Source organism: Anguilla rostrata, chromosome 10 (genome assembly GCF_018555375.3).
Source record: "Anguilla rostrata isolate EN2019 chromosome 10, ASM1855537v3, whole genome shotgun sequence".
Lineage (NCBI taxonomy): Eukaryota > Metazoa > Chordata > Actinopteri > Anguilliformes > Anguillidae > Anguilla > Anguilla rostrata.
Genome location: NC_057942.1, coordinates 14,190,893 through 14,215,954, shown reverse-complemented (window position 1 = coordinate 14,215,954; position 25,062 = coordinate 14,190,893). Strand labels below are relative to the sequence as shown.

The 25,062-nt window shown below is 42.1% G+C and overlaps 1 protein-coding gene across 6 annotated transcripts in view; it reads right to left on the bottom strand.

Moving 5' to 3' along the window:
- The window catches only part of LOC135265082 (DENN domain-containing protein 1A-like), a 140,423-nt gene extending 120,427 nt beyond the window's left edge, over positions 1-19,996 (bottom strand). For all 6 annotated transcript variants that reach the window (XR_010332844.1, XM_064354324.1, XM_064354327.1 and 3 more), the window contains exons 1-2: positions 19,839-19,996; positions 18,207-18,271 (exon numbers count right to left, since the gene is read on the bottom strand). Coding sequence is in view for 5 of the 6 variants with exons in the window: in XM_064354324.1 (XP_064210394.1) it covers positions 18,207-18,271; positions 19,839-19,855 (82 nt within the window). In the remaining variant the exon portion in view is untranslated. The remainder of the gene's footprint in view (positions 1-18,206; positions 18,272-19,838) is intronic.
- Positions 19,997-25,062: the final 5,066 nt, after the last annotated feature.

Here is a 25,062-nt window from a genome sequence, read left to right as displayed (position 1 = left end):
TGAAACCGTCTCTGATGTGCTGCACTCTTTTCATCACTTTGCTTTTGGTTATGAAAAAGCCATTTCATGCACAGAGAGAACACTCACATTTGTAATTTGTCTCCTTTTCAGGAACAAATGGTCATCAGAACACTTTTTCAATTTTTTTTCTCTCAAAAAGAGAGAAAGAGAGTGAGAAATAATGGATTGGGGAAGGGGAGGGGAGGGGGTGGGTTTGGAAGCAGAAAAAGCCGCGCTCTCGGAGTTGCTGCAGAGAGCCACATCGCACAACTCTGCAAAGATCCCAACCGCCACCCTTCCAGGAGTCGCAAAAAAAAAAAAAAACGCGCGCCGCACTTTCCCCCGCGATAACGGCTCACCTCAACCTGCCTGTTTCGCCGCTCGTTAGGAGAGAACAGATGGAGGGGCAGAGGTAAAAAAAAAAAAAAAAAAAGAAGTGGGAGTGGGGGGGGGGAGGACAAAAGGTGGAAGATTTTTGACTGTGAAAGCAGAGGGCGGAGCGGAACATATGCAGGCCCTGTTTGCCTAATAGCGCGTGTCCCGCGAACGGGAGCGCCGGGTCTCCGGGAGCAGATAATTTAACACCCTCCCGGAGGGGGAAATGAGTGAGAATTGAAGCGAATGCACCTCTCGGCGGCGACCCGCTTCCGTTCACTTCACACCGACGCCGAGGGCTCGCCTCGCGGGCCCCGGGACGGCGCGCCGCCCCCTGGTCGCGGCAACCGTCGCCGCGGCGACCTTCATTTCTGCGCCGCCAATTTTCCCTCCTTGCTCATATTCCTTTTTTTTTTTTTTTTTCTTTTCTTTTTTGAAAAGCCAGGCAGTGGCGTGTTTCGTGCACATCAAAGTCTCGCTGCTCCACTGAAGAAACCCTTCACAAAAATATGGAGTGTGTTTGGACTGGGGGGGGGGGATAAAATTAAAGTAAGTGCTGAGGCAGCTTTAACGATTACCTCGTCTCCTCTAATGATTTCCAAACAGGCGGCAATCAATATCACAATCTGCATTTTTTTACTAATATATTGCACACTAGAGCTTCAATAACTTTTTGATCTTTCTGTGTTTAATTGTACTCTGCAGAAAGGTGGAAACAGGGAGCCTTGGTCTGTGGTTAATAGGCTGCTGTGGGGGGGGGGGGGGGGGCTACACGCACAGAGATCTCAGAGGACAACGCTGCTGTAATTAAGAAAGAGGAATTAAGAAGCCGAAACAGTAGCAGACACGCAGAACACATGAAAGGGGGGAAAGAACACATCCCAATCAGAGCGCACATGAAAAAAACATACACACAAGTATATAAATACACACGCAAGTGCATATGAATGCAAGCAAACATATATACACAGTACACACACACCCATGCCGACCTGCTTGTTAATGCAAATAGCCTTCTTCTCCTAATAACGAACGATGAGGCAGTATATCAATATATAGAGCATGCAGACATGGTGAAGACGTTTATTTTTTGTTTGACCAAACATTAGAATAGGCCATATGCATGATTTAAGATATTTTAACAGTGGGATAATTGTTGGTGCCAGATGTGGAGGCTCCTCCGAAACATCTCAAACAACTGGCCCCCTGAGATTTTTACGCACTTACAGTTTCTACAATTTACAGAGAATGGTGTGACGAACAAAAAACATCCAGTGAGTGGCAGGACTGCGGCTGGCAACACCTTATTAATGACAGGTCAGAGGAGAGTGGACAGACTCGTTCAAGCTAACAGAAAGGCCACAAATGCTCAAATAACAGCTGTTTACAACAGTGGTGTTCTGAAAAGCATCTCCGAACGCACAACACATCCAACCTTGAAGCGGATGGGCTACAACAGCAGAAAATAATGTGAGGTTCCGCTCCGGTCGACTAAGAACAGGAAGATGAGGCAACAGTGGACATGTGATCACCAAATCTTGCTACTCTCACATGAATCCAATTTTTCCCAGTGGAGTTATGAGCACTGAACTTCTGGGATCTTTTGTGACTTCCTGGATGAGTTGTCTCTTGGAGAAAATTTGGCAGTCAGGCAACTCCTGGGAAGATTCGCCAGCGTTCGAAGTGTTCTCAATTCAGAGATAATGGCTCTCACTGTGGTTCGGTGGAGTCCCAGAGGCTTAGATATGGCTTTTTAAACCTTTCCAGACTGATATATTTCCACAACTTTTTCATCATCTCTTATGGAATTTCCTGCTTGTCAAACTTTGCGGTGAGTGAGGTTTATATTCAACAGGGCTGGCTGCAATCAAGCCCGGCTGAGTTCAATCAGCTGAATCTAATAATTAATAATAATTTGGTTAATTGATTGAGCACCTAAGGGGGCAATTACTTTTTCACATGGGTGTTTGATAACATTTTTCACAAAAAATTATTTCAGAAATGTTTTTGTTTTGCATTTACTCAGTTCCTCTTTGTCTAATATTACATTTTGTTGAAAGATCTGAAACCATTCAGTGTGAAAAATAAATAATAAAGGAAATCACAAATACTTTTTCACGGCACTGTATATGAACACATACACATGAACATACACCCTTGCACACATAAAAATGCATGCATAGAGAAACAAATGAAAATATTCTTGCATGTATACACACACACACACACACACACACACATACACATGAATAAAAAAGAATGCACACACGTACCTATGCAAGACATCGCAGGTTTCTAAGAACAAATTGCACTGAATCACTAGTGGCAGACAGAAGAGGAGCATGAGGAGTCTGCACGTAGATTAACACTGCATCACCTCACTCAGGACAAAGGGGAGACTCATCATCATATCAGCCATTTTCTTCACGTTTGTGTGTGAAAGGGGACCGGGAGGGATCATATTCCATCGTTTCTATTCATACAACATCAAAAACGAAATGTATGCATTCACAAGCTGCGATAACGATCTGAGGGAACCGGACACATTTAACGAGTTCAAAATTAACAATCCCGCCATTCACCTGACCATATACAGCAAAACATGTGCTTCAGTGAAACACTCTCAATGCGGTCTTACACAGCTTTTAACGACTTGGCATCCCAAACCAAATGCACACACGCAAACACGCACACACACACACATGCACACACACAAACACATGAGTCCGATACACACACACACACACACACACACATGCACAAAAACACACACACACACACACACACACACACAGTTAAGGTCTGCCTGTGAGAAAGTGGTGATCAGGCACTGGTCAGAAGGTGCATAGGGATTACATGGGGAGTCCATAAAGAAGCTTGGGAGCAGGAAGGAAGCAGTGAAAGGCTGGCCATGGGTCTGGGTTATATCAGGTCATTCCGCAGCAGCCTAGTCCAGAACACTGGCCTTTTGCCACTCCCTCTTTCACAAGCACGGGTTTACATCAGGGTCAGCCAGTCCACCCCATGGACCAAGCTTCAGAACACTCCAAACAGCCGGACGGTCAAAAACCCCTGACCGCAATCTCAACCGGAAAGGAGAGGCGGAGCGGGACCAGGCTTCCGTGCACCTCCGCGACACTTTTACAGCGAAGCCCATTTGAGCCCCCGCCCCCCACTCGACGGCAGATTGAGTGACACAGATCGCTCCCGCGCCGGATCAGACGCCGGGAATCCGGCCGTCCTGACGCGGCGCTCGCGCCGGGCGCCTGGAGAGCAAATCGGGTTCCGTTCTGTCGACTGCGGCGCGGGAAGCCCCGGATCTACCCCCCCCGACCCGTTCTCCCCTTCCCCTCACAGCCTGACGAAACGCGGAAAGGCCCCGTGCGCTCCGCTACGCGGCGGCTAAAGACAGGCGGCGCGGTTTAAGCGCGGAGTCTGTCGGGTACGAGCCGGCGAGTCGCACGAGAGGCTCAACCGCAAACCCGCGGGACGCCTTAAAACACGCTGCGCGGCTACCGTAACAAAAACTGTTTCTGAACAGTTAAAAGTTGAATCGCCAAGCGTGCGCGGACGGTACTCTCCTGGTAGCGGGTTCTTTTACATCGTTTGGGGGAAGGCCTGAAAATTCTTCAGGGGGAGAAAGAATGGACGCGACTAAAGCCGGACGAAAAAAAAAAAAGAAAACAGAAAAGAAAAAGGGGAAACCAGGCACGCTACTTCTCCTTTCTCCTGAGTACAGTATTAAAACAGTGAACCCTCTAATCCTGCGCGCCCCACTCGCAGCGCAGCATCTGTCACTCAGCCCCTTACAACCGCAGCACAAAAGAAGGGCCCAATCAGTCGCCGGGGCCACTCTTTGTGAAGTAATTCTGGAACTTTCATGCTTCTTATTTGTCGGGTCAAAGGTTAAATTGCTGACCCCTCCCCTCGCACTCCGCACTCTCTCCTTCCCCCCTCCGCGGCAAAGCCGTCTTCAGAGGCCCATATTTACATGGATTAGACCCCTTTCACGCCGGAGAAAGGAGCTGGTTCTCAGTCAAAGCCGGAGAGAGGCGGGTGGCACTGCCAGAGTGGTCACAATCATTCACCGCTGCACAATGACCATATTGTGGTTATCTAAAAAAAAAAAAAAAAAAGGGGGGGTGGGATGGGTGGGGGGGAGAAAGCCCTCTTGGCATGGCAGAGTTCTGCGCTTGTGCCACTGAGCTCCAGGGGCAAAACCCTACCGGCCTTTCTGACGAGAGCAAACAAAGCCAGCCCACTGTGAGCGAGATGAAGATGTCAAAAGCTTTTAGGTGGGGGTGGGGGAGGGGGGGGGGTGAAACGGGGGTTTAGGGGATAAACCAACAAAACCAGTGAAAAGGCCTCTTTTTTTCTCTCCAAACTAGTAAATCCCACTAAGTCTACATTTCCACATCAGATTTACTTTCTCCTTCTCTCTCCCCTTTCTTTCTCTCTCTCTTTCTGCTCAATAAAGTGATCAAGAACAAATAAGCACAGTCTTCCAGCTGAAGTGACCTGGCTCTGCAAACTAAACAGGCAGGGCTAATCCAGGCTAGGGGAAATTGTGGGGGAGGTGTAATGGAGGGGGTGGTGGGGGGGGGAGTTGTATTACAAAATGGACAGCTCCCATTGCAGAAGAGGTTTAAAACATTTTTTTCATAATGAATTAGAGTTACAGGTTGTTCATGTGGTTTTCTAATACCATAAAATTATGTCAACAATAACTGGAAAAACTTAGCTAATGAGTGAAAGAACATTTTCTGTGAGGCACTGGACTTAATAGTGAGTAACAGCAGATTCCACAAAGTGAATCCAGACATCTTGAGAATCACACTATTACAACACGATAATCCGTAGGAAAGCTGGATAACACCTTAACAAACAATCCATTACAGCGTGTATGTGTTCACACACACAGACGCGTGTGTGCGCACACACACACACATGCACACACATATGCACACATACACATACACACACGTGCACGCACACACACACACACACACACATTCACACACATATGCACACATACACACACGTCACGACACACACACACACACAAACATATCACAACACACACAATTACACCCTAAAACAAATATATGCTATGATACGAGAGACATTTACACATTCTAAACTTTATAGGCATAATACACATTTACAAAAACTCTCACGCATACACGCAACACACACACACACAAACCCACACAAACCTATGCACACAGCAGACGCACACAAGTGCTCAGTAAACACACCCATATTGTTAAAAACTCAATTATGCACACAGCCACATACACAAAACCTCTCTCTCCCTCAGACACACGCACAAGCAAATGCGCGCACACGCACACACCCACTTACGCACGCGCGCGTGCACACACACACACCCACTTATGCACACACACACACACCCACTTATGCACACACACACACACACACACACCACACACCACTAGCACAGCAGCGACGCACACACCACTTGCCCACGAAAAACCCAAACCACCCATTATGCAAAAACCACATTATCGCACACACCACTACACACACAACACCACCCCCAACACACCACAACAACACACGCACACACCCACTTAGCACACACACGCACACACCACTACACACACACACACACACACACACACACACACACCCACTTAGGCCCACACACACACACACACACACACACACACACCACACACCACACACACACACACACACACACACACACACACGCACACACACACACACCCACACACACACACACACACACACACACACACACACACACACACACACACGCTCGCTCGCCCCTGCTCCTGCGGTGTTGAAGCCTGAATAAGATGTATGGTGCTTAATTAGTGGCTGCTCCACTTCTGCGGGGTAAGGTGTCTCAGCGCAGGTCAGCGCTCCCGTGGGGGTTGGGTTGGGGGGTGTGGGGGGGGGGGGGTGACAGAGGGACTGAAAGTGTTGTTTCGCAGCCTTCCGAATCCAGCCTGAAATGCGGCTGTCACTCCCCGTGCCCCGAGCGCCACTGACAAACGCGCAGCGTTCCAGAGACGTGAGGAGGAAACTCACTCAGCGCCCCACCGCCGGGCCAGCGAAACCAGCCAATCAGAACACGAGGACGGGAGCTCATTCCACAGCTGACTGGCACGGCATGGCGGCCTAGCACATTTAAAAAGCTCGCAGACTAACAGCACGAGTACGTGCACTTCCAATGCCTCCAGAGTTGTTTTAAAGATCAAACAATACCTTTGTTACGCCAGAGTGCTATATACTTTATATTGTTCAAATGTGTTCCGACAAAAAAAAAAAACACATTAAAAAATGGAGAAATGACAAATTAATCCATTTCTTTAATTGATTTTTATGATAATTTCCTGCAATGGCTATTCTCCCCGCTGACTGCTGTATCAAAGCAGGAAGTACTAAATCCCCAGCTTCCAGCTCCGAGAGAATCAGATAAAGGAGTCTAATATATAGTCCCGGCCAATTCAGATGTAAATGGCGTCGCCTTCCCAATGACTCTGATTAACTCCCCCTGAGTTAATAGTTTCCCCGTTAACAAAGATTTATCCCCCCTTTCAGAGCGACAGCGCGTTTCGGAGCAATAGAGAGGGACGGGGGAACTGGTGGCCAACCTTACAGCGAAGCCTCTTCAGGCCAGAACACAATCCACATCTTCCTTAAGGTAATCCACCCAGCAGATGTTTGGTGAGGCTTACACTCTCACAAGAGAGGGATGAAGGGCCAAAGAGAAAGAGAGAAAGGAAGGAAAGGGTGAGGGAAATAATGCACCGCGTTTTTTTTTTGTTGTTTTGTTCCGTTTGTCCCAGTCGTCGCTCCTCCCAGGACGAATGGACGAAGGACGAAGGACGAATTCCCACCGCACGGCAACGAAAAAAACCGGGCGGGATCGGAGGGAACGCCGTCCAACCGGCAGCCTTCGTCCCGCGATTCACTCCTCAGAGGGGGACTGGACAGGCTGCCCCAAAAGGCCAACCCCACCATCCAATTTCTCAAGACGTAAACATGCGAGTTATTCACCGTTTTGCTTATTTTAACCACATTCCCCTTTTCGGACTAATCAAGCATACAAGTAAAAAAAATAAATAAATCAAGTCGTGTCTGAAATGGTAAACCTTTTCAGGGGGCTCTGCTGATGACTCAGAAACACACGGTGTCATTAACTTGCAAGTTCTGACTCTTGTACTGCAGTGTCCAGCTAATAAGAGACAGGCAGATGGATCATCTTCTAATTGCAGCCAAAGATTTACATTTAATCTAAGCACAATATGCATTATTGCATTGAATTGTTTGACTTATTCTGCCCCCCTAACTTTTTATACAACATTTTGAGTTAGACAGGGAATTGTAATTCAGAAAGAATGTGAAAAAAGTGAATAAGAAAAATGATAAAAATCTTAAATCAAGGACACTCAAGTTAAACATAAATCGTATTTCGGTCAGACTACATTTGTGCCCAAGTCTCATTTACACTGACTAATGGATGGACTGGGACTGGTTCTGAGACTGGCACTTGGACTGAGGAAGGCGGGGGGGGGTGGGAGGTTTCTCCAGAGGGGGACACAGAGGATGCACAATGAGAGGAAAAGGGTCACCAGTCTGATAATTGACGAGGAGAGAAAAAAATCGCCAGTCCCGGGCCAGAGAATAATGCACACGCATTCCACACGCAGTAAAACACTACCCCTTTGACCATGTCCCAAAAGCTGTTATTCCATGAGTAGTCATTAGTCATTATTCTGTGACTACCAAATACATCAATAGTCATAGTTTACACCATTAGCCACACTTGAAAACAAACTAAAATGGTGCTATGAGTCAGAATATCCAAGAGTTATAAATATTACCTGACCATATAAACAATTTATGACACCATAAGCATAACAGCTTTATGAATACAGTGATTCTGAGCAATATTCGGTCGGACAATCTATTAGCATTCTTACTACTGCGGTATTGAACCCTGACCACGCCATTACTGTCTGTTGCCAGCAGCTAAACAGGGCAGTGCCTACTTTACTGCATCATCACCTAGGAAAGAAGGCTATTGGTCGATAAGATTGCTTCCATCCCGTCTTGCAGGTGTCACTCATCTCTTCACTCGCAGTCTGCCTGCTCCAAGCAGTAAATTAACTCTGCTCAATGAACTCTACTCAGTGAACTCTACTCAATGAACTCTGATCAATGACTGCAGGACTCAGCTGGTGGACTGCGGAGAGAAATGAAGTGGCATCCGGCAACAGACATTTTGGAAGAGAACGCAAGGCTTCTGCACCCTCCCAAACTGATGAATGTCACAGCAAAAAAAATAACAATATTTCCTTTGGTGTCTGTAAACTGCATGTAATGTCAACGAACACTTGATTCAAATAAATGTTTTGAAAGATGTTAATCTGGTTTATCTTTGCACAAATTGAATGCATAATAGAGTAACACAGACCGCAAAGAATCTTTCTTTAGGCCACTTTAAAATAATGAAATCTTAAACTCCCAGTGATGTGTTACACTCCAGACCTCTTAATTGGAATTTAATTGTTGACTTTGATCAGATTCAGAAGGCTACAGGATAGAAAGAAAACAACGTTCACTGTTTGCATAGTGAGCACAGCTAAATTATGTATAAGAACAGTGTGAAAACGTTGCACTAAGAATTCAAACTATAAATAAAAAACTTTGCTTTTGTCATTTGTCATTTTGGAATCATGCTGATTTAGTTGCCCACAGCAAGGGCAACATGTTTGAAGTTGGCCCACTTCACAGGAAACAAGACCAGATTAAACAGGCTGACGCTCACTAGGTATGCAGTTACAATGCAGACTTAAATGTGGAAACATGCAAGTCAAAATGTGGTTAAAGTAATAAATAAAAACGTTTGCACAGCCCATAATTGTCAGGCCTAATGCACAGGCCAAGTACAACTACCTGCAAGCAATTTTTATGGCTGATTGATACAAACCAGTGCAATAACCAGTGATTAGTTCAACAAGAATAACACCAATGGAAAGAATACTTCACATGAGATTAATTGCATTTAGTATTAGGATAAGATGCAACTGTATAGCAAATTGTTACAGTAAATATGAAAATCAAATAGTGACATTGTGTATGTGAGGCATGCATTTAACCCCTAAGGACCGGAGTACAGTGAATTTAAATATCAGCTGAACCCTGGCACAAGCAAGCTACTAACTTGTAATATGTATTAAGAATTTTACATGCTCAGAATTCTCAAGTATTCTTCACATTCTGCACGTAAACAAGTTTGTTGAGAATGATGGTCTTGAAAATAAATATTATTTAAAATAAAGCAGCGAGTCAGTTCAAATCTGCATCATTATACGAGCCACACTTGGATCCCTGGACATCCTGCAGTTTAATAACTTCAGCACAGAGCCCCAGAGTCAGGAGTCAGGTTAAAAATACTGCCGTGTAAAGCCAACCTTGCTAAAAATAACCTGCCTCGCTCCCTCTCTCTTTCTCACTCCGCCCCCCCGTGTCGTGCCGCCGTTCACCTAGACCACCGCTCAGAGGTTAACGCCAGCCTCCAAACTCTTCCAAGAATGACAATAGTGCAGCTGTCGGTAAAGCGATACGGTAAACACGCGTTCCTCCCGCTACGCGAGCGGGGCTGCCAGCCAAAGCCACAGCGTCTCTCACACGCTCGCTCGCTCTCAGCACTGGGTGTCAGTAGGCCGCTTCTCCCATGACCAACCGCAACATTCTCAGGAACCCCCGAGGTGAAGTTTCAGCGGTGGGTGCTCCATCGAGCCTCGCGTAGGGTGGGGTGGAGGATACGGCACAGGAGCCAGAGAAAAGTTCTGGGCTCAGCATCTGAGTCTTGGAAAGAGGCGCTGCATCCAAAGAAGCCACTGAGAACGTCCATCTGCTTTAATGCATCGCGACACAACGCAGGGTTGAGAGGAAGCTAGTACAAAAAAAACACAGGTGCATCACTCAAGCTTTGATAACAAGATGATTCATCCTGTTGCTGCTATGAAAAGCATCCATTCTGTACAAAAACAGCAACATGCTATAATCAGAGGTGAGCAATGTGGGAGAATAATGGTCACAACCCCAAGCTATTAATAAGGGTATCTGAAAAAAATTTAATTAAATTAAATATTGTTTTTGTTTTTTGTGTACATATTTCTGCAAAATGCATCATCATCAAACAAGTTATGAACACAGCCAAAAACTGTCGTGCTTCATTTTTACCATAATACGTAATATTTTTTGTTCATTTTGTCTCCACAATCTCAAACACATATTTCTGCTTGGAATATTCAGAATGCTAAATAAAAACACAACTCAGAATATGAAGCTCTACAGATATTTCCCATAAATCAACCAAGGTGAAGCCATCATGTGTTGCCAGTTGCTAGGTAATTTTATTATTTATTGTGCTTAGCTTTAGACTGCAGTCTTTTTTAATGTCAGTGATTTGCATCATATCTAAATTTTGACTGACAAAGTCTCAAACTCACATTACCAGTTAGAACTCTGGCCGATCATTCCCAAACAATTATGTGCAGTATATCAGAAATAAATAAGTTGCATCTAACCAGAGCTACTGTTCCAACTGATCCAATAGGAGTACCACACAGCTCAGTCCTTGGTCCACTGATATTCTAACCCTACTGGAGCCCTTTCATATCCACTCATATAAAGTGATAGCTTCAGATTGTTTTCTCTTCCCCTGCCCTTGATATTTCAGTTTCCTCATGAATCATGACATGCTTTAACAAACTCTCCTCAAGGGTGTTCCCCTATGCACACACAAGCTCAGCCTCACCGAGTCAAGACATGCCGGATTTATTTACCAATTCCTCAGAACCCACAATATCAACTCACATAGTTACTGGCCTAGCCTCAACGGTCCCTGTATAATGTCTAGTCATCCCAGGCAAGGCATTCCAACAGCTATAGCTCATCCAAAGATTATGCTGGGTAACTGCTAATGTCTCCCTCCAAACCAACTCCCTCTGCAACCAAACTTTTGCTTCACTCTACTGGCTACACACTGCACCCTGCATCCACCCCAAAGCTCTCGTACCTAGGGATACCATGCTGTCAACCTCAGCGCCCCCGACTTACTTCCAGGCTCTTATCTCTCCAGACAGGCCTGCCCACACCCTGTGTTCCTCCACTGCAGGCCAACTGTCTGTCCCTCCCAACCGAGGTTCTGGAAAGCCTGCTTCTCCTCGGCTATTCTCATTCAACGTTCAGCTTTACAATAAGAAGCCATGTGAGAAGGAGGAATCCACCAAGGTCGAACAAGTGCAACGCAAGAAGTGTGTGCTTCTCTGGGGAGCTCTCCATTCCCCATTGGTCACTTTGTTCTCACAAATTCTTCACAAATCTGGGCCTAGCAGGATCTTGTATCCCAGCAAAGAGGATGTGCAGTTGTGGGTTATCCCATCTACTTCATCCAACCTGGCACCCCTGTTGACATGCAGCACAGTATGCCATGAAGAGAAAAGGGAGATCAAATCCCTAACTATGGAGTCTCATCCATCCAGCTGAGGAGGTTCACTTCTCTGACAGGAAAGAGAAGCATCACAGCTTATAGTCTGGTCTTCATTTCACTCCTAAAAGGCTTTTGGACCGTTTCACTATTTAGGAAACACTACAGACAATGTTTGTTCCAAGATCCTTAGCTGTCCCCTTGCATTGTTCATCTGTTCCTGATGGCATGACAAATGGCAGAGAATAATAAATTGTACTGCTTTGGTCTACTTCATTCATTTTTGCCTATATTTATTCAATAATTTGACTTGTTTACTTGAAGAATGCAGAAATATTATATTCATAGGCAGCACTGGACATATGTTCCATCACATCAAAAGTAAGCACCCACAATCTAAAAAGTAACAAGCAAAATGCAGGTAGCACCAAACAGTGCATATGTTGGAACACAAGCAGACAATCTCTATAACTACCTAGACTCTCTGGATGCACTGCTTTACCTGCTTTCACACATTGCCGTATATGAATTACAAATCAGCTACTAAGTGAGCGAAGCTTTTTTGATATTCTGTCAATGTAAATGGTGGACTGTAAAAGTAAATGTCAATATAGCTGCAAGCAGCAATTATGGGATTCCAAGCACACATTACAAAAATAGACAGAGAAAGAGTATGGAACTCAGACAAGATAGACAGATAAATGAGCTATGGTTTTGTGAGGACTGGACAGATGGCAAGCTATGGCTAATTTTGTGTTAGGTCATGAATTTTCGACATGTTTATGAATCATGGACATAAACAATCAGCTTTTTCCCCAGCAATTTTACCGTGAGACCATATTTAGTGTGACAATTGAATTCACATGTGTGGGCTCATAAAAATCATCCCACTAACAGCGTCTTGTGAGTGGACTGTTCACGTTTTGGAGATGACAGCTTTGAGATTTGAACGAAGAACCTTGTGTTGCAAAGGTCTGACCCTTATCTACTTGGCCACTCCCCAGTTTATTGTGTTGAAATGTGGAGGCGGTTGTAATGTGTAGAGTGTGATGACAGTCCAAGCTGTTAAAAGCCTCTGAAAGAATATAATATCTTGATTAGTCTCTTATATCAGACAATTTGAACATGACTTTACAGACACCATCTTAAGAGTCTACACAACACGAGTCTTTAATTTGATGAATACACATAAAACTACATTGAAATTTTAACATTGTAAATTCATCAGACCAATTGCATCTGGACAATTCTATTTACTGCATACCCCATTTTTGATATATCACAACTTTTGACATGTTTATGGCTGAAGGCCATCAGAAATCATCTTCTGTCAGCAATGTATGGGACTCTGACTGTGGGATCAAGTTTGACTCTTAAATTTCCATGGGTAGGATCAATAAAGTGTGATTCATCTCATCATTAGTCAACCTCAAAATGGTTTTACTGACATAAACACCATCCTGATTCCACTGTTAGCTCATGGGACTCAAACTGACAAACCTCTGCATCAAAGGCCAGATCCTTAACCATTAGGCCATACCCCAGTTCAGTATGTTAAGCTATGCTTATAGGCATCATCTTGAGAGCCCAGACATCATAAGTCTTTTAGTTTACTGAAGACTGATCAAAGTATATTGAAAGTTTCACATGGTCAATTCATCTCACTAATTACAGATGGACATTTTGGTGTAATGTACACCCAGTTTCCAATACACTTTTTTTTGTTGTATATTTGCAAATGATGATGATTTCAAAAATCGTATTTGGTTTTTATTTGAAAGAAAGTAAGAAAGAACGAACAATAGATAAATATATAAATATATTGTCATGTGACTATTAAAGATAGAAAATAATAATATTTTAACATTACGCATAGCTGCTTTTTCAGAGTGCAATGGATAGAGCAATGCCAACAGCCTGTTAAACATTAGGATGTTTCATACATCTGAAGCGATGCAGTATATTATATTACTCAAAATTATGTTAATAAACTTTGCAGGCATTGAAAATGTAATGATTGAAGATTTTAGCTGTTAACCAATAAGAAAATTTGAATTCAAAACATTGCATGTAGCTAGCATACACAAATGAACAGAAACATTGTCATCCATGCACAAATGTCCAGACCACTTATAAAGGTGAAAGCTGTCTGTGTCTAGTGTAAGATGACTGGTACTACTGGTACGCCTGCAATTTGCCATCAGTCTCTGTTGTGAAAGGTTAACAGAGGACAAAGCCTCTTAATTAAACTGGCATATCACTGCCAAGTACTGCGTCCTTTGAAGTGAAAGGCAGAAGAACAAAAACAATTACCTTGACCTTTGACCAAACACTGATAAGGTTTCGGTGAACAGTGAGTCCATGACTGTTACCCTGTGAAGAGACTCTATGGTCTTCCACTTTTAAACCTTTAGCCGCGTTTCCACCAAAATTACCCGGAACTTTCAGTCCCAGGAACTAACGTTACCAGGAACTAAAAGGTTCCTTCAGCCAATGGTTGTCTGCGTTTCCACCGGGGTCTAAAGTACCGCGAAGATTAGGCAAATTAGCCCACTGACGTTGTCGTCGGTCCATCTGTCATATGATTTCTTCTGTAACTCCATACTACCACCGAAGTAGCCTGCATTATTTTCTAATAACCGGGACAGCCCGGAGGGGTTTATTCCACTTATATACAACGGGTTACCAACAATGACTATATATGGTTACTTTTGTATTTATTGATTTTCATATATCCTCTCAAACACATTCATTAACAGCAGAAAACATGCACACGTTGTAAACAATTTGCTGTTTTAATACTTTCTCGTCGTCAATTCCACATAGGCTAATCGCAAAATGACAAGAATAGAACGAAAACTCGGACTTGCGTGAAAATGTAAATTAGTAGTGGTACAGCCACCGTTTGCTTTCCTTCGAAGTTACTGCTAGCCGAGCAGCGAAGTGTGCCCTCCAGATGCGAACCATGCACCATAAATGAGTCCATAGTCTTCCTGGTCTTTTCGTGGAATTGAAAAATGGCAGTAAAATTGAGTAAAATTACGGCAGTCTGAAAAAGCTAAAGGGAAGATTACTAGAATTAACCTGTTATTTTACCCGGATAAAAAGTGCGGAAGGTGATTTCCAGTTTGCTTGTACTGTATCACCAATGTTAATTATGCAGAACTACCGCATACCTCACATAACTGTATCAAACGTTTTGAGTCAATTACAACGGGCTAACAAAGAAAATCCGGAAGAAAATATTCAGCAACCGAATTAATCCGTTTGAATGTTTTAGTACGTAATATGCTGTCCCAGCACGAATGCTTAGCATTTTATAAAACGAATACTAAAGCAAGAAAAGAACAGAAGAGCACACGTTATAATTCCAAGACGTTGACAGGCTATAACCAAAAGTAGGCTACTGCGCCGCATAACATACAAGTTTGATTTGTTATTATGAAAATAAATTGGTTTGCCGCTGCATATTTTCAAACATGGCGGGTAATGGCGGAAAATAAATACAACACAAATGCTACGAGTACTCGACCAATCAGAAATGTTCAGCGCTGCAAGCTCCACCCAAAAGGTTCCTGTACTTTCGGAAAGTACTACCCCCCGAGCAGGAACGTTTTGGGGGGTAAAACAAAGCCCCCAGAACTAAATTTAGACCCTAGTTCCTGCGGTGGAAACGCACTGAGTTCCTCAAAAGGTTCCTAGTTCCGGGGTATAGTTCCTGCGGTGGAAACGCGGCTTTTATGTTTTCAGCTTATCCTGACCTTTCACACTGTAGCCTAAAAAGCAACATGGTGCAGGGAATATGGAAGATAACACTTGTGTCAAGTTTACTCCATATCCATATATAATTGGCTGGATTAGTGACCGGAAATAGGAAATTCAGTAGCCACTTTGACCTTGCCCTCTGACTTTGTGCCTTGTGTCAATTTTCATCAAACCCCATGCATAACAGACTGTGTTTGTGACCAGAAATGACTTTAGTGACAGAACCATAGAGGAATAACAAAAATAATACCCCTTTTTAACTTAAGAGGGCGTAATATATTCTAGAACTATGTTCTGAGGACCCAAATAAACTGCCCAGTGGAATACCCCTTTGCCCCTTTGCATTTCCTAGGAAGGTGTACTCAGTGCTTCCAGTATTTTTACTCTTCAATAATCCTGTTATTTCTCGTCTATCATGTTTTCTTGATGGATGTTTCTAACTGATTCACTCACTGTTCACATCACTGGTATGCACAAGCCTTAGATTTACCACTCAGCTAAAAAATGTCACTTTTAATGTGTCTTCACAGACTCTTCAACTATTTTTTCCCATTTAAAGGCCCGCTTGTATCAAGTTTCATTAAATGCTCAGTCGCTTGCAATGCCAAATGTGTCCCAATTGATAAAATATTAAATTTGTATAGCATTACATTTAGCCACATTTACTCTCAGAAAAAAATCCCTGGAAAACACAAGCAAGTTATATTTGACTTCAGATCTGATGTAGTTCTGGATTTCAATCAAAGCACCCAATCACTTCTGGTCTACTAAAACTGCATGAAAGCAGTTCATAACCTTGAGCACAACCTGATCACATTACTGGCCCGTTCCTGCACAAGCAGAGAGCAAGCGAAATGTCCAGTGTCACTGGTAGTCACGTAGGTGCACTATTGCTGGTTACCAGTCAGCTAACCGCACATCACACAGCCTTCCAAAGGAGAAGAGTGTAAGGAGTGGTTGGATGCAAGTTATATTTGATGGACAAATCCCAGCAAACTTGCTGGTGTGCACCACTCAGTCGGCACCGGGTGCTTTCTAAACAAAGCACAGTACAATGCTGGCTCCACAGTACATTACATTACGTTACATTACAGGCATTTAGCAGACACTCTTATCCAGAGCGCCTTACACTTCTACACTGCATCCATTTACACAGCTGAATATATACCGAAGCAATGCAGGTTAAGTACCTTGCTCAAAGATACAACGGCAGTGTCCTACTCGGGAACCCGAACCTGTGACCAGCAGGTAACAACACCAGTTCTATACCCATTGTACACTACACTGCCACCCCAACAGTAAGGCTGGTGTTGAAAAGAGGATTCCGACTCTGTCTTAAATATGTATGTTTTAATCCCTGCCAGATTTACAGAAACCATGTTCAACAGCCATCTATAATGGCTAATTATAGCCATTACTGAATCAGAAATTAACATTTAACAAACTATTCCTACTGAGATAAATAACATTAATTTGCTTAAGTGAACTCAGCAATGGCTGGCCTTACTTTGCCACCTAGCTAGCTAGCAAAACATCAGAATGGGAACTGATAGATGATATGCCCTAATGGCCTAATTTATAATCACTAACATTATGTAATGTTTTAAGTCATTCTTTCATAAATTATCAATTAGGTTAAAAAATGTATCTAAAAAATACAACTTTTTTTACAGAATATTACAAGATTTAGTCCATGCTCAAAGAAACACAACAGCAAATGCATGACAATGCAGCTGAAAGTGGCACCCAACTGTGTCAAATGTAGGCCCAGAAGAATGCATGCATGCTGTAATTTAATATGAGGGTCAGGTGCGTAATGAGCACTGTCCTGATTCCAGAACAAGGTTATTTGTGAAGAAAATTATGCCAAATTCAAACAGACAAGACTTTAAGAGGAGTGTATCACAAGGTTAAAAAACCCATGGTAGCCACAATATGTAAATTGCAGTACTTCACACTTATTAAGCAACATGACTGGGCCTAGAATAGCAACACTGACTGAATGAGACAAGGCTTGGACAGTGTGCACTTTTCTATCAGATGAATACTCAAGTTAATAGCTTTTATATGACTGATCTACCCCATTTTGGCAAGCTATCCATTAACCGCAGCCTATGAATCATAAAATAAATGAAAGGACTCTCCGAATATTTTTTACATGGCCAGCCTGCACACACTTGATAGCAATACTGTTTATTGTGATCACAAAGAAATATGAACTGTGTGACTAGTGCTGTGTGGCAATCTAACTTTTAGTGGTTAGACATGGCCTGGCTACCTGCTGGTTCTTTTATAACTAATGAAGCAAGCTAAAATTGTCAAAGTATTACCCACTCAAGAAACTTGAGCTACTGCAGATGTTATTAATTAGATCACACAATATTAAGACCCTGTGTTTATGCAGACAGACAAAATGCCAAATAAACTGGCAGCCACTACAGTTCTACAGCACCATGCACAGGTTATTTCATTGAAAGAGACTTCCACATAGAAAAACGAAATAAAAAAGTGCAACACATAGTGTGGGGGGGGGCACTTAAGTGACCCAACAGTTAAGAACAGGATCCCCTACCTGAGCCGCTGGTCCCAGGATGGGTCACTTCCACATATACTTCAAAAGTGGACTCTGGGCTCTCTCTGCAAAATGCAAGGTCAGAGGTCACAGGTGATATTTCATCAATGTATTAAATACACATGAATACAGCTGGGTCTGTGATCCCCACTCTTGCACATTTTCAAACTGACGCATTATGAAATATAAATTCTGTTTTACTAAATTTAAAAAGTTTAACTTGATCATTAACAATTAGTGAATATTTTAACAGATTAAGGCGCCCTGCTCAGGGCAATCTGTCTCCTCAAACCATTTGTGTAAACTTAACTTTTTTGTTTAACAGTAGATAAAAGGAAGGAGATAGGCATGAAGACTGTATGATACAAACTCTGATACAAGGCTATTTACATTTGAGTGCCCTAAAATGGACACCAGGTCCTGGTTCGGAGTTAAGTCTTACATGGGACGCTTTGACACCAATGCTAACTTCAGCATTTTACACAGCGCTCACCAGGGTCCAACTCATGGTTAAGGCACAGTGGTCAGCAATAACCAAAGGGCTACGGGCTTGGAGCACAGCTCACACCCTTAGTCTGAATTTATAATGACACTACACATGTGAAAGAAAATCTAGGAGAGGAAAAGTGTTCTGAAATGTATGTTTCAGGACAAAATAAAGGAAGCACATAATAATAAAAGCACATATTATTATTACTATCATTATTCATAGTAGTAGCATCTGACTGTTTTGTGAAATCAATATATTGAGTCTTGTATTTTTTTTTTGTAATGCTACAAAAATTTGCCTACAATAATCCACACCCAAATACAGTGAAATGTAACCTACTAATATGTATGAAGGTTTTCATATGAAAAACGAAACCTTACATTTAATTTTGAAGAGGGGGAGCGAGTTATGCTGCAAGAGAAAATAGTCCAAAATTGGTTAAAACTGGGTCTAAATCGGATGCAATGTACCAGATTTCAACACCAATTTACGTAGCTGGTTAATGCTACATCGACAAATCACTCTCACAAGCGGTTCGATTTTGTGTTTGTGCATTCTGTGCCGTGGGCGCCCGTTTCAGTGATTTTGCCAACAAAAAACATCATCGTAACTGTTTTGGTAGATAGTACGCCCCATTGGCTAGTAGTCATACATAACACGTCCAGTTCCTTAGAAGCGGGACTTGATACAATGTATCGGTCGTGCCACTAACCAAGTCAAAAGGGTTGTAGAAGCGGTGCTTTCAAGAAAAACACTGTTGAGGTTGCAGTCATATTATAAACAGTGTGTTGCTGCTGTCACAATGTTTTTTGCATAAACACGCTATACAGGACAAGATATAGGTTACCCCTCTGTGCTGATCAATGTTTACACATCCCGATCCAAGCGATGGACAAACAAATAAGCCAAACAAAGACGTGTGACATCGCTTTCGTCCCCGATACGTTAGTGGTCTGTCTGTTTATCTTGCTCTCATCAATGTGCATGAATAATAATCAATAAGTAGCCTACATATTCGAATCCAGGGAACAAGCCCCTTGTCTGTCGCAACAAGTCCAGGCCTTGCAGTGCCCTCTCCTCTGGCTCTCGGGAAAAGCATGCTTTTCATCAGAACAGGAAAGACGAGAATAAATGACTCTTACTTGATCCGAGACCCCATTTTCAGTTTTCACAGAATCCGGGTCTAACGTTATGAATATGGAGCGCTGACTGGTTATATCGGTGTTATTTTTTTCGGGTACCCTGCGTCAGACAGTCCAAGTAAACGCCATGGTTTCCATGCGCAGATCACAGCACCTCCGCCGAACTGAATTGTGGGAGTTGTAGTTATTCATCAAGAAAACATACGTTGGCTGAACATGCAGACTTGCAAGGAGAAAACATACAGATACCACAATGCTCGTCTGCAGCACCGAAAGAGTCGCATGATGCGCTTCAGAAAAGGACCGTTCTACACAATTGCAGTTCATTCATTCGCTCTCCGTGCAAATGTGGTAGGACTCGTGAATATTCTGCTTACTTGCCCATACGTTTTGTATTTCATTATCCTGCTTTAGTCTGTCTTGTTCATTAAGGTAATTCGTCTTTGTGGCGTATCTGAATGTCACTCCTGACGGAAACATCCACGGAATAAGTGTTTGCATTCAATATTAGATTAGTGGGAAGTTCAAAATAGTTCTGAATCTGTAACCGCTTTGGAAAGACACATATTTTATTATCTTGTCTAAACATGATCATTTAGGATGCAATGGTCGATAGTCCAGCAATCCCTTAAAACTTTATAATGCTAGGCGCCAATGGGAGCTGGCTGAAACATGTAGTCTAACTTTTGCCAATGGTGTTTTGTAGCCTTTTGCTGTAAATGACATCAACTCGATGACTCGCATAGCTATTCACATTTACCAGAACATATCTATCAGGAAATGTAGGACGTTTTGCATGGATTTTGGTTAAACGTGTTTTTGGTTATGATAGCACATTGCACCTGGGGTCATGTGCCATTACTGAATTAGCTTTCAATTTCGAATGCAATGTCAGATTATGCATAGCTTCAGTCAACAAATTAAACATTCTTTGAGTTCAGGGTTCGAATTACGGGGTGGATTTGGGGGTTCTGACCCCCCTTATTAAGACTTGGACTTATACATATTTTGCACATCAAAAATATTTTTCACAAACGACACAAAGTTGCATTTTATTAAAATATAGAGGTCTAATGGTCGATAGCCTACTTGCATAATATATTGTCCAGCACACATAGAACGTAGAACACTACAGTATACACCACATAGTTGTTGTTTTATAAGTTGAATAAAAAAGAAGAAAAAAAAAACTATTTGTACAGGTTTTGTTATTGGTAGATAATCTTTTGCTTTTAGATGCAAAAGTTCTACCATAATACAGCTCTATTAAAACGCACAGAATGCTTAAAATATTTAGCTGTTTGAATATATGAATGAAAAGTATTGAAGTAAAAAGTGGTTGGAATGATAGAAGTAGCCTTAATTTTATCTGAGTGCAGTTAACTCAGAGCAGTTGTAATATCCCTCAGCTTGCGGAATGTCTCCCGAGCCCAGTGAACGAGGCGATATTAATGAGTCTGTTCACAATGACAGATTCATTAGTTGCATTCAGTTGCTTCCAGCGCAAACGGATCAGATACACCGAAGGGGCTTTTCAACCCATGGCGAATGCTAAGATGCAGTTGTCGGCTTGTGCAACGTTTTTAATTTGATTTTAGAATTGAATTTAATTTTTTTTAAGAACATCCTTTCGTATTTTTAACGTACACACGAACATACTGGCATTAGCGGGCCAATGCCGTTTTACTGAGGGTGCAGTTTTATCAGGTAGATCATATTGTTTAATGTGGACATAATTATACAGGAGATAACGGCCCCTTTGAACAATGGTTGTTTTTCTATGCTCGTGAAATACAGAAAAACCGTGCCTTTACTTGTATATTAAATGTAATAAATGCTCCTGGGAACATCAGAATGCTCTCACGTGATTATAAGAACAAGGAGAAGAGGAGTTAATTCAATCATTCGTTCGTTCATTCATTATTATTATTATTATTATTATTGCTATTATTAGTAGTAGTAGTAGTAGTAGAGTGCTATAGTATTAGGACTAGTAGCAGTATTGCGACAAAATTAGTGACCTATCGCTGTTATTCTCTTGATTCCAGCTACGCACAGGATGTTACCATGAATGTAAATAAATATAATTAATTGCATATTAATTTCAACTCATGCACTTCATTGGGAGATATATAGCAAATGCAGTTCGTATTTTACCAGTTCGTTTGGCTACATATCGTCCTGGGCCAATACTAAGACAAATAAAATGCATTTCTATTTAATTTATAATGCATAGCTGACGAATTTGACTATAGAACAGTTATCGGTTATAGTGACTTTCCAAAATCTTGACATATGTTGTTAAATTTGGTGTTGGCAGATACTCGGTCCAACACTAATTTGACATTTTTAAAAAAGTTTATATTAGTCCATTCTTCCGCACACAGCAGCACACCCCCACTCGAGCAACTTTTTTACAAAGGGGGTGATGTGGAAGTAGTTATCCGTTTCCGGTCTAACACTTCATCGGAAGGATTTGATCCCGAGGCGAAGGTAAAGGGCAAACCTTGAACTTATTAACGGGTTAAAGCTGGGTTTCGGTAGGCTACTACAATAGCAAGGCAGCAAGTTCATTGTCTTTTCTTTTTTAATGAACCCTGAAGAGCTTCCATTTCAAAATATCCAAAGGTTCCAAATATCACTGTGAACGTCTCATCCTCCTTGCTTAAAATAGGTTCAGAAATACCTCCGCCCCCTTTCATGCAACGTAGCACAGTCAACAAACTGAAACCAAATACACACACAGACCAATATAGTAGGTCCGTGAATCCAGAGAAATTCAGTTTCAATGGAGTGATCTCCAACATTATAGCAAGAGGCGCATCAGTGACTTTTTTGTCCACAGCAAATTTTAGTCTTTGGAATAAACTCCATGGGAATCAGAATCAAATCAATTTGATAGTACATGCTTGATCATCAAACAGACTCTTGCCCAGTGTTAAACTTACTATTTTCTTGGAGTTGATCCTTTAACTCTCTCCTGAACCTAAACTTTTGTGGGAGTTAAATTAGAACTCGCAGAGTAAAATATTACTCTCAGTTGATTTTAACATGAACTCTTTCACATCATTCACTCACACATTCATTCCTTCGGGCAATTTAAGAGTCTTCAATAAGCCAACCTGCAGGTTTTCGGGCTGTGTGGAGGAAACCGAAGTACCTGGAGGGAAAACCCACGCGGGCACGAGGAGGGCAACATTTGTCTCTCCAAGGAAAGGCACTGGCCGGGATTCCACAGGCCCTGGCCGCGACAGTGATATCACTAGCCCACTGCAAAATCGTAGCTAACATTAGCACATACCCTCGACTTTTTTTTGGTCCGGAGTCAACAACGCTATCCCTCTCCCTGTTGATTAGAGTCTCTATGCATTGAATCCGAATGAAAACGCAGTAGTTTCAGAAAGTGTCATGATAAAGCTAAAGCATAACAGCTAACTAAGTACATATATTGGGGGGGTACATATATTACACAAAAATTATTTTTATTTACAATAAATCAAAGCATACATCATTTTAAGCAATTACCTATCCTTGGATATTTAATATGGTTTATTAAATTTAAGCGGGAATTCCTTGCTAGACGACCAAAAAACATGATGTCCCTGTCTGTATAAATGTAACAGCTGTTACAATTATGACTTCTCTGAGTTGCAACAACAAGCAACGTGCTTTTTTTTGCAGTTATATGCTCACAGAATGCCATCAAAAGAGAAAACGAGAGGATTCGTAAGCAGGGAGATGACGAAGAAGGCTTCAGATTTGGAGATTAGGCACAATGGTCACCATCTACATGTAGTGTCCTTTTGGGGAGATCTTAGGCATTTTAAATGGTGTTTAATAAATAATTCAATTTTACTCATGAACGAGTTTTACTTTTTAAGTTAGTTCAGTGTTTAATGTTAAATGTGGTCAATTTGCTTACTGCGTTGACACAGCCTCATCTTCTGGATGCTCCAGGTGATTAATGGAAAAGAAACAGCCACCTGGTCACAGGCATTTATAATAAGCACAACCCGATTGGTCTGTATGGTATGCTGGTTGCTTCGTAAAATCTTACCTGGTGTTAAGAAACAAACAAAATCAGTTTTCTTCGTCGATTTGGACGTTATCACAACTCACTTTCAAAATAAGTTAGGAAGTTGCTTGTTCTCAATGTTTACACTTCTTTTTTCATGAATAAAGCCCCATTCTTCATAATCTGCGGATTTAGTTGGTCCCACGTCACCATTGAAAATGTATTTGCTTGATTAACACTACTATGTGCAGAAAAAAACTCCATGTGTGCATTACTGGGCGTTTTCATTTATTGTTACAATTATACCACATCTCTGTTACAATTATACCATCTAAGTCGTATGAATGTAACATTCGACTGCATGTATGGTTCAAATTGTACCCGACTCGATTAAGTTCAGAACGTAATTGAAACGACTAATAATTACCGACAGGTCAAAGTTGTTTGAAGTAGAATTTCATAATGCTAAGAAAAATCCAAAAACTGTTACATTTATAGGGACTCTCTCCTATGTAAGAAAACCAAGGTTACTGAGCAATACAGGGTTAAATGTTACGCCAGTCCTGGAGGAGAAAATGCGAGACCAAAGTTTAAGCTAACTGTTCGATCGCAAACGTCGCCTTGAACACTCAAAGTGTACATTTGATATAAATGTATGTCTGACGTTATAAATAAGCTAATTGGTCAGGCAATTTTTCACTTTAACTTGCCCCGCGACACGAAGACCACCGGAAGTTCACTGGGTGTAGCACATCGTAAGGTGTGTAATGAACACCGGTTTGGAGTTGAAACTGGCTCATATACGCCTAATAAATGAACACCAAGATAATACACCCCAAAGGATGAACCATGAACCCTGTGCTGGAGTACAGGTTTCAAAATAAGCTCCAGAAATATAACACTTCCACGCTTTTTTTGTGTAACTCTAGATTTTTTGATCCCAAAAATGTGCTTGCCCAGCCATTAAGTCTCATTATTGACTTGTGCTGCAAGATATTGTGGTCTTATAAACGCAGTATCCTAAATGTAAATACATTTTGCGTAATTCATGGAACTTCGTGAATTACAGCGACGCATGAAGTTTAAATGTGGGAAGGAGAGGATTTTAAGTGGATAATTATGTAGCCACATGATGTATCCTCTACCCGTGTAGCCTATACAAACATAGCTACAACTAACATTAGACCCACATACAGGCTAGCCTACATC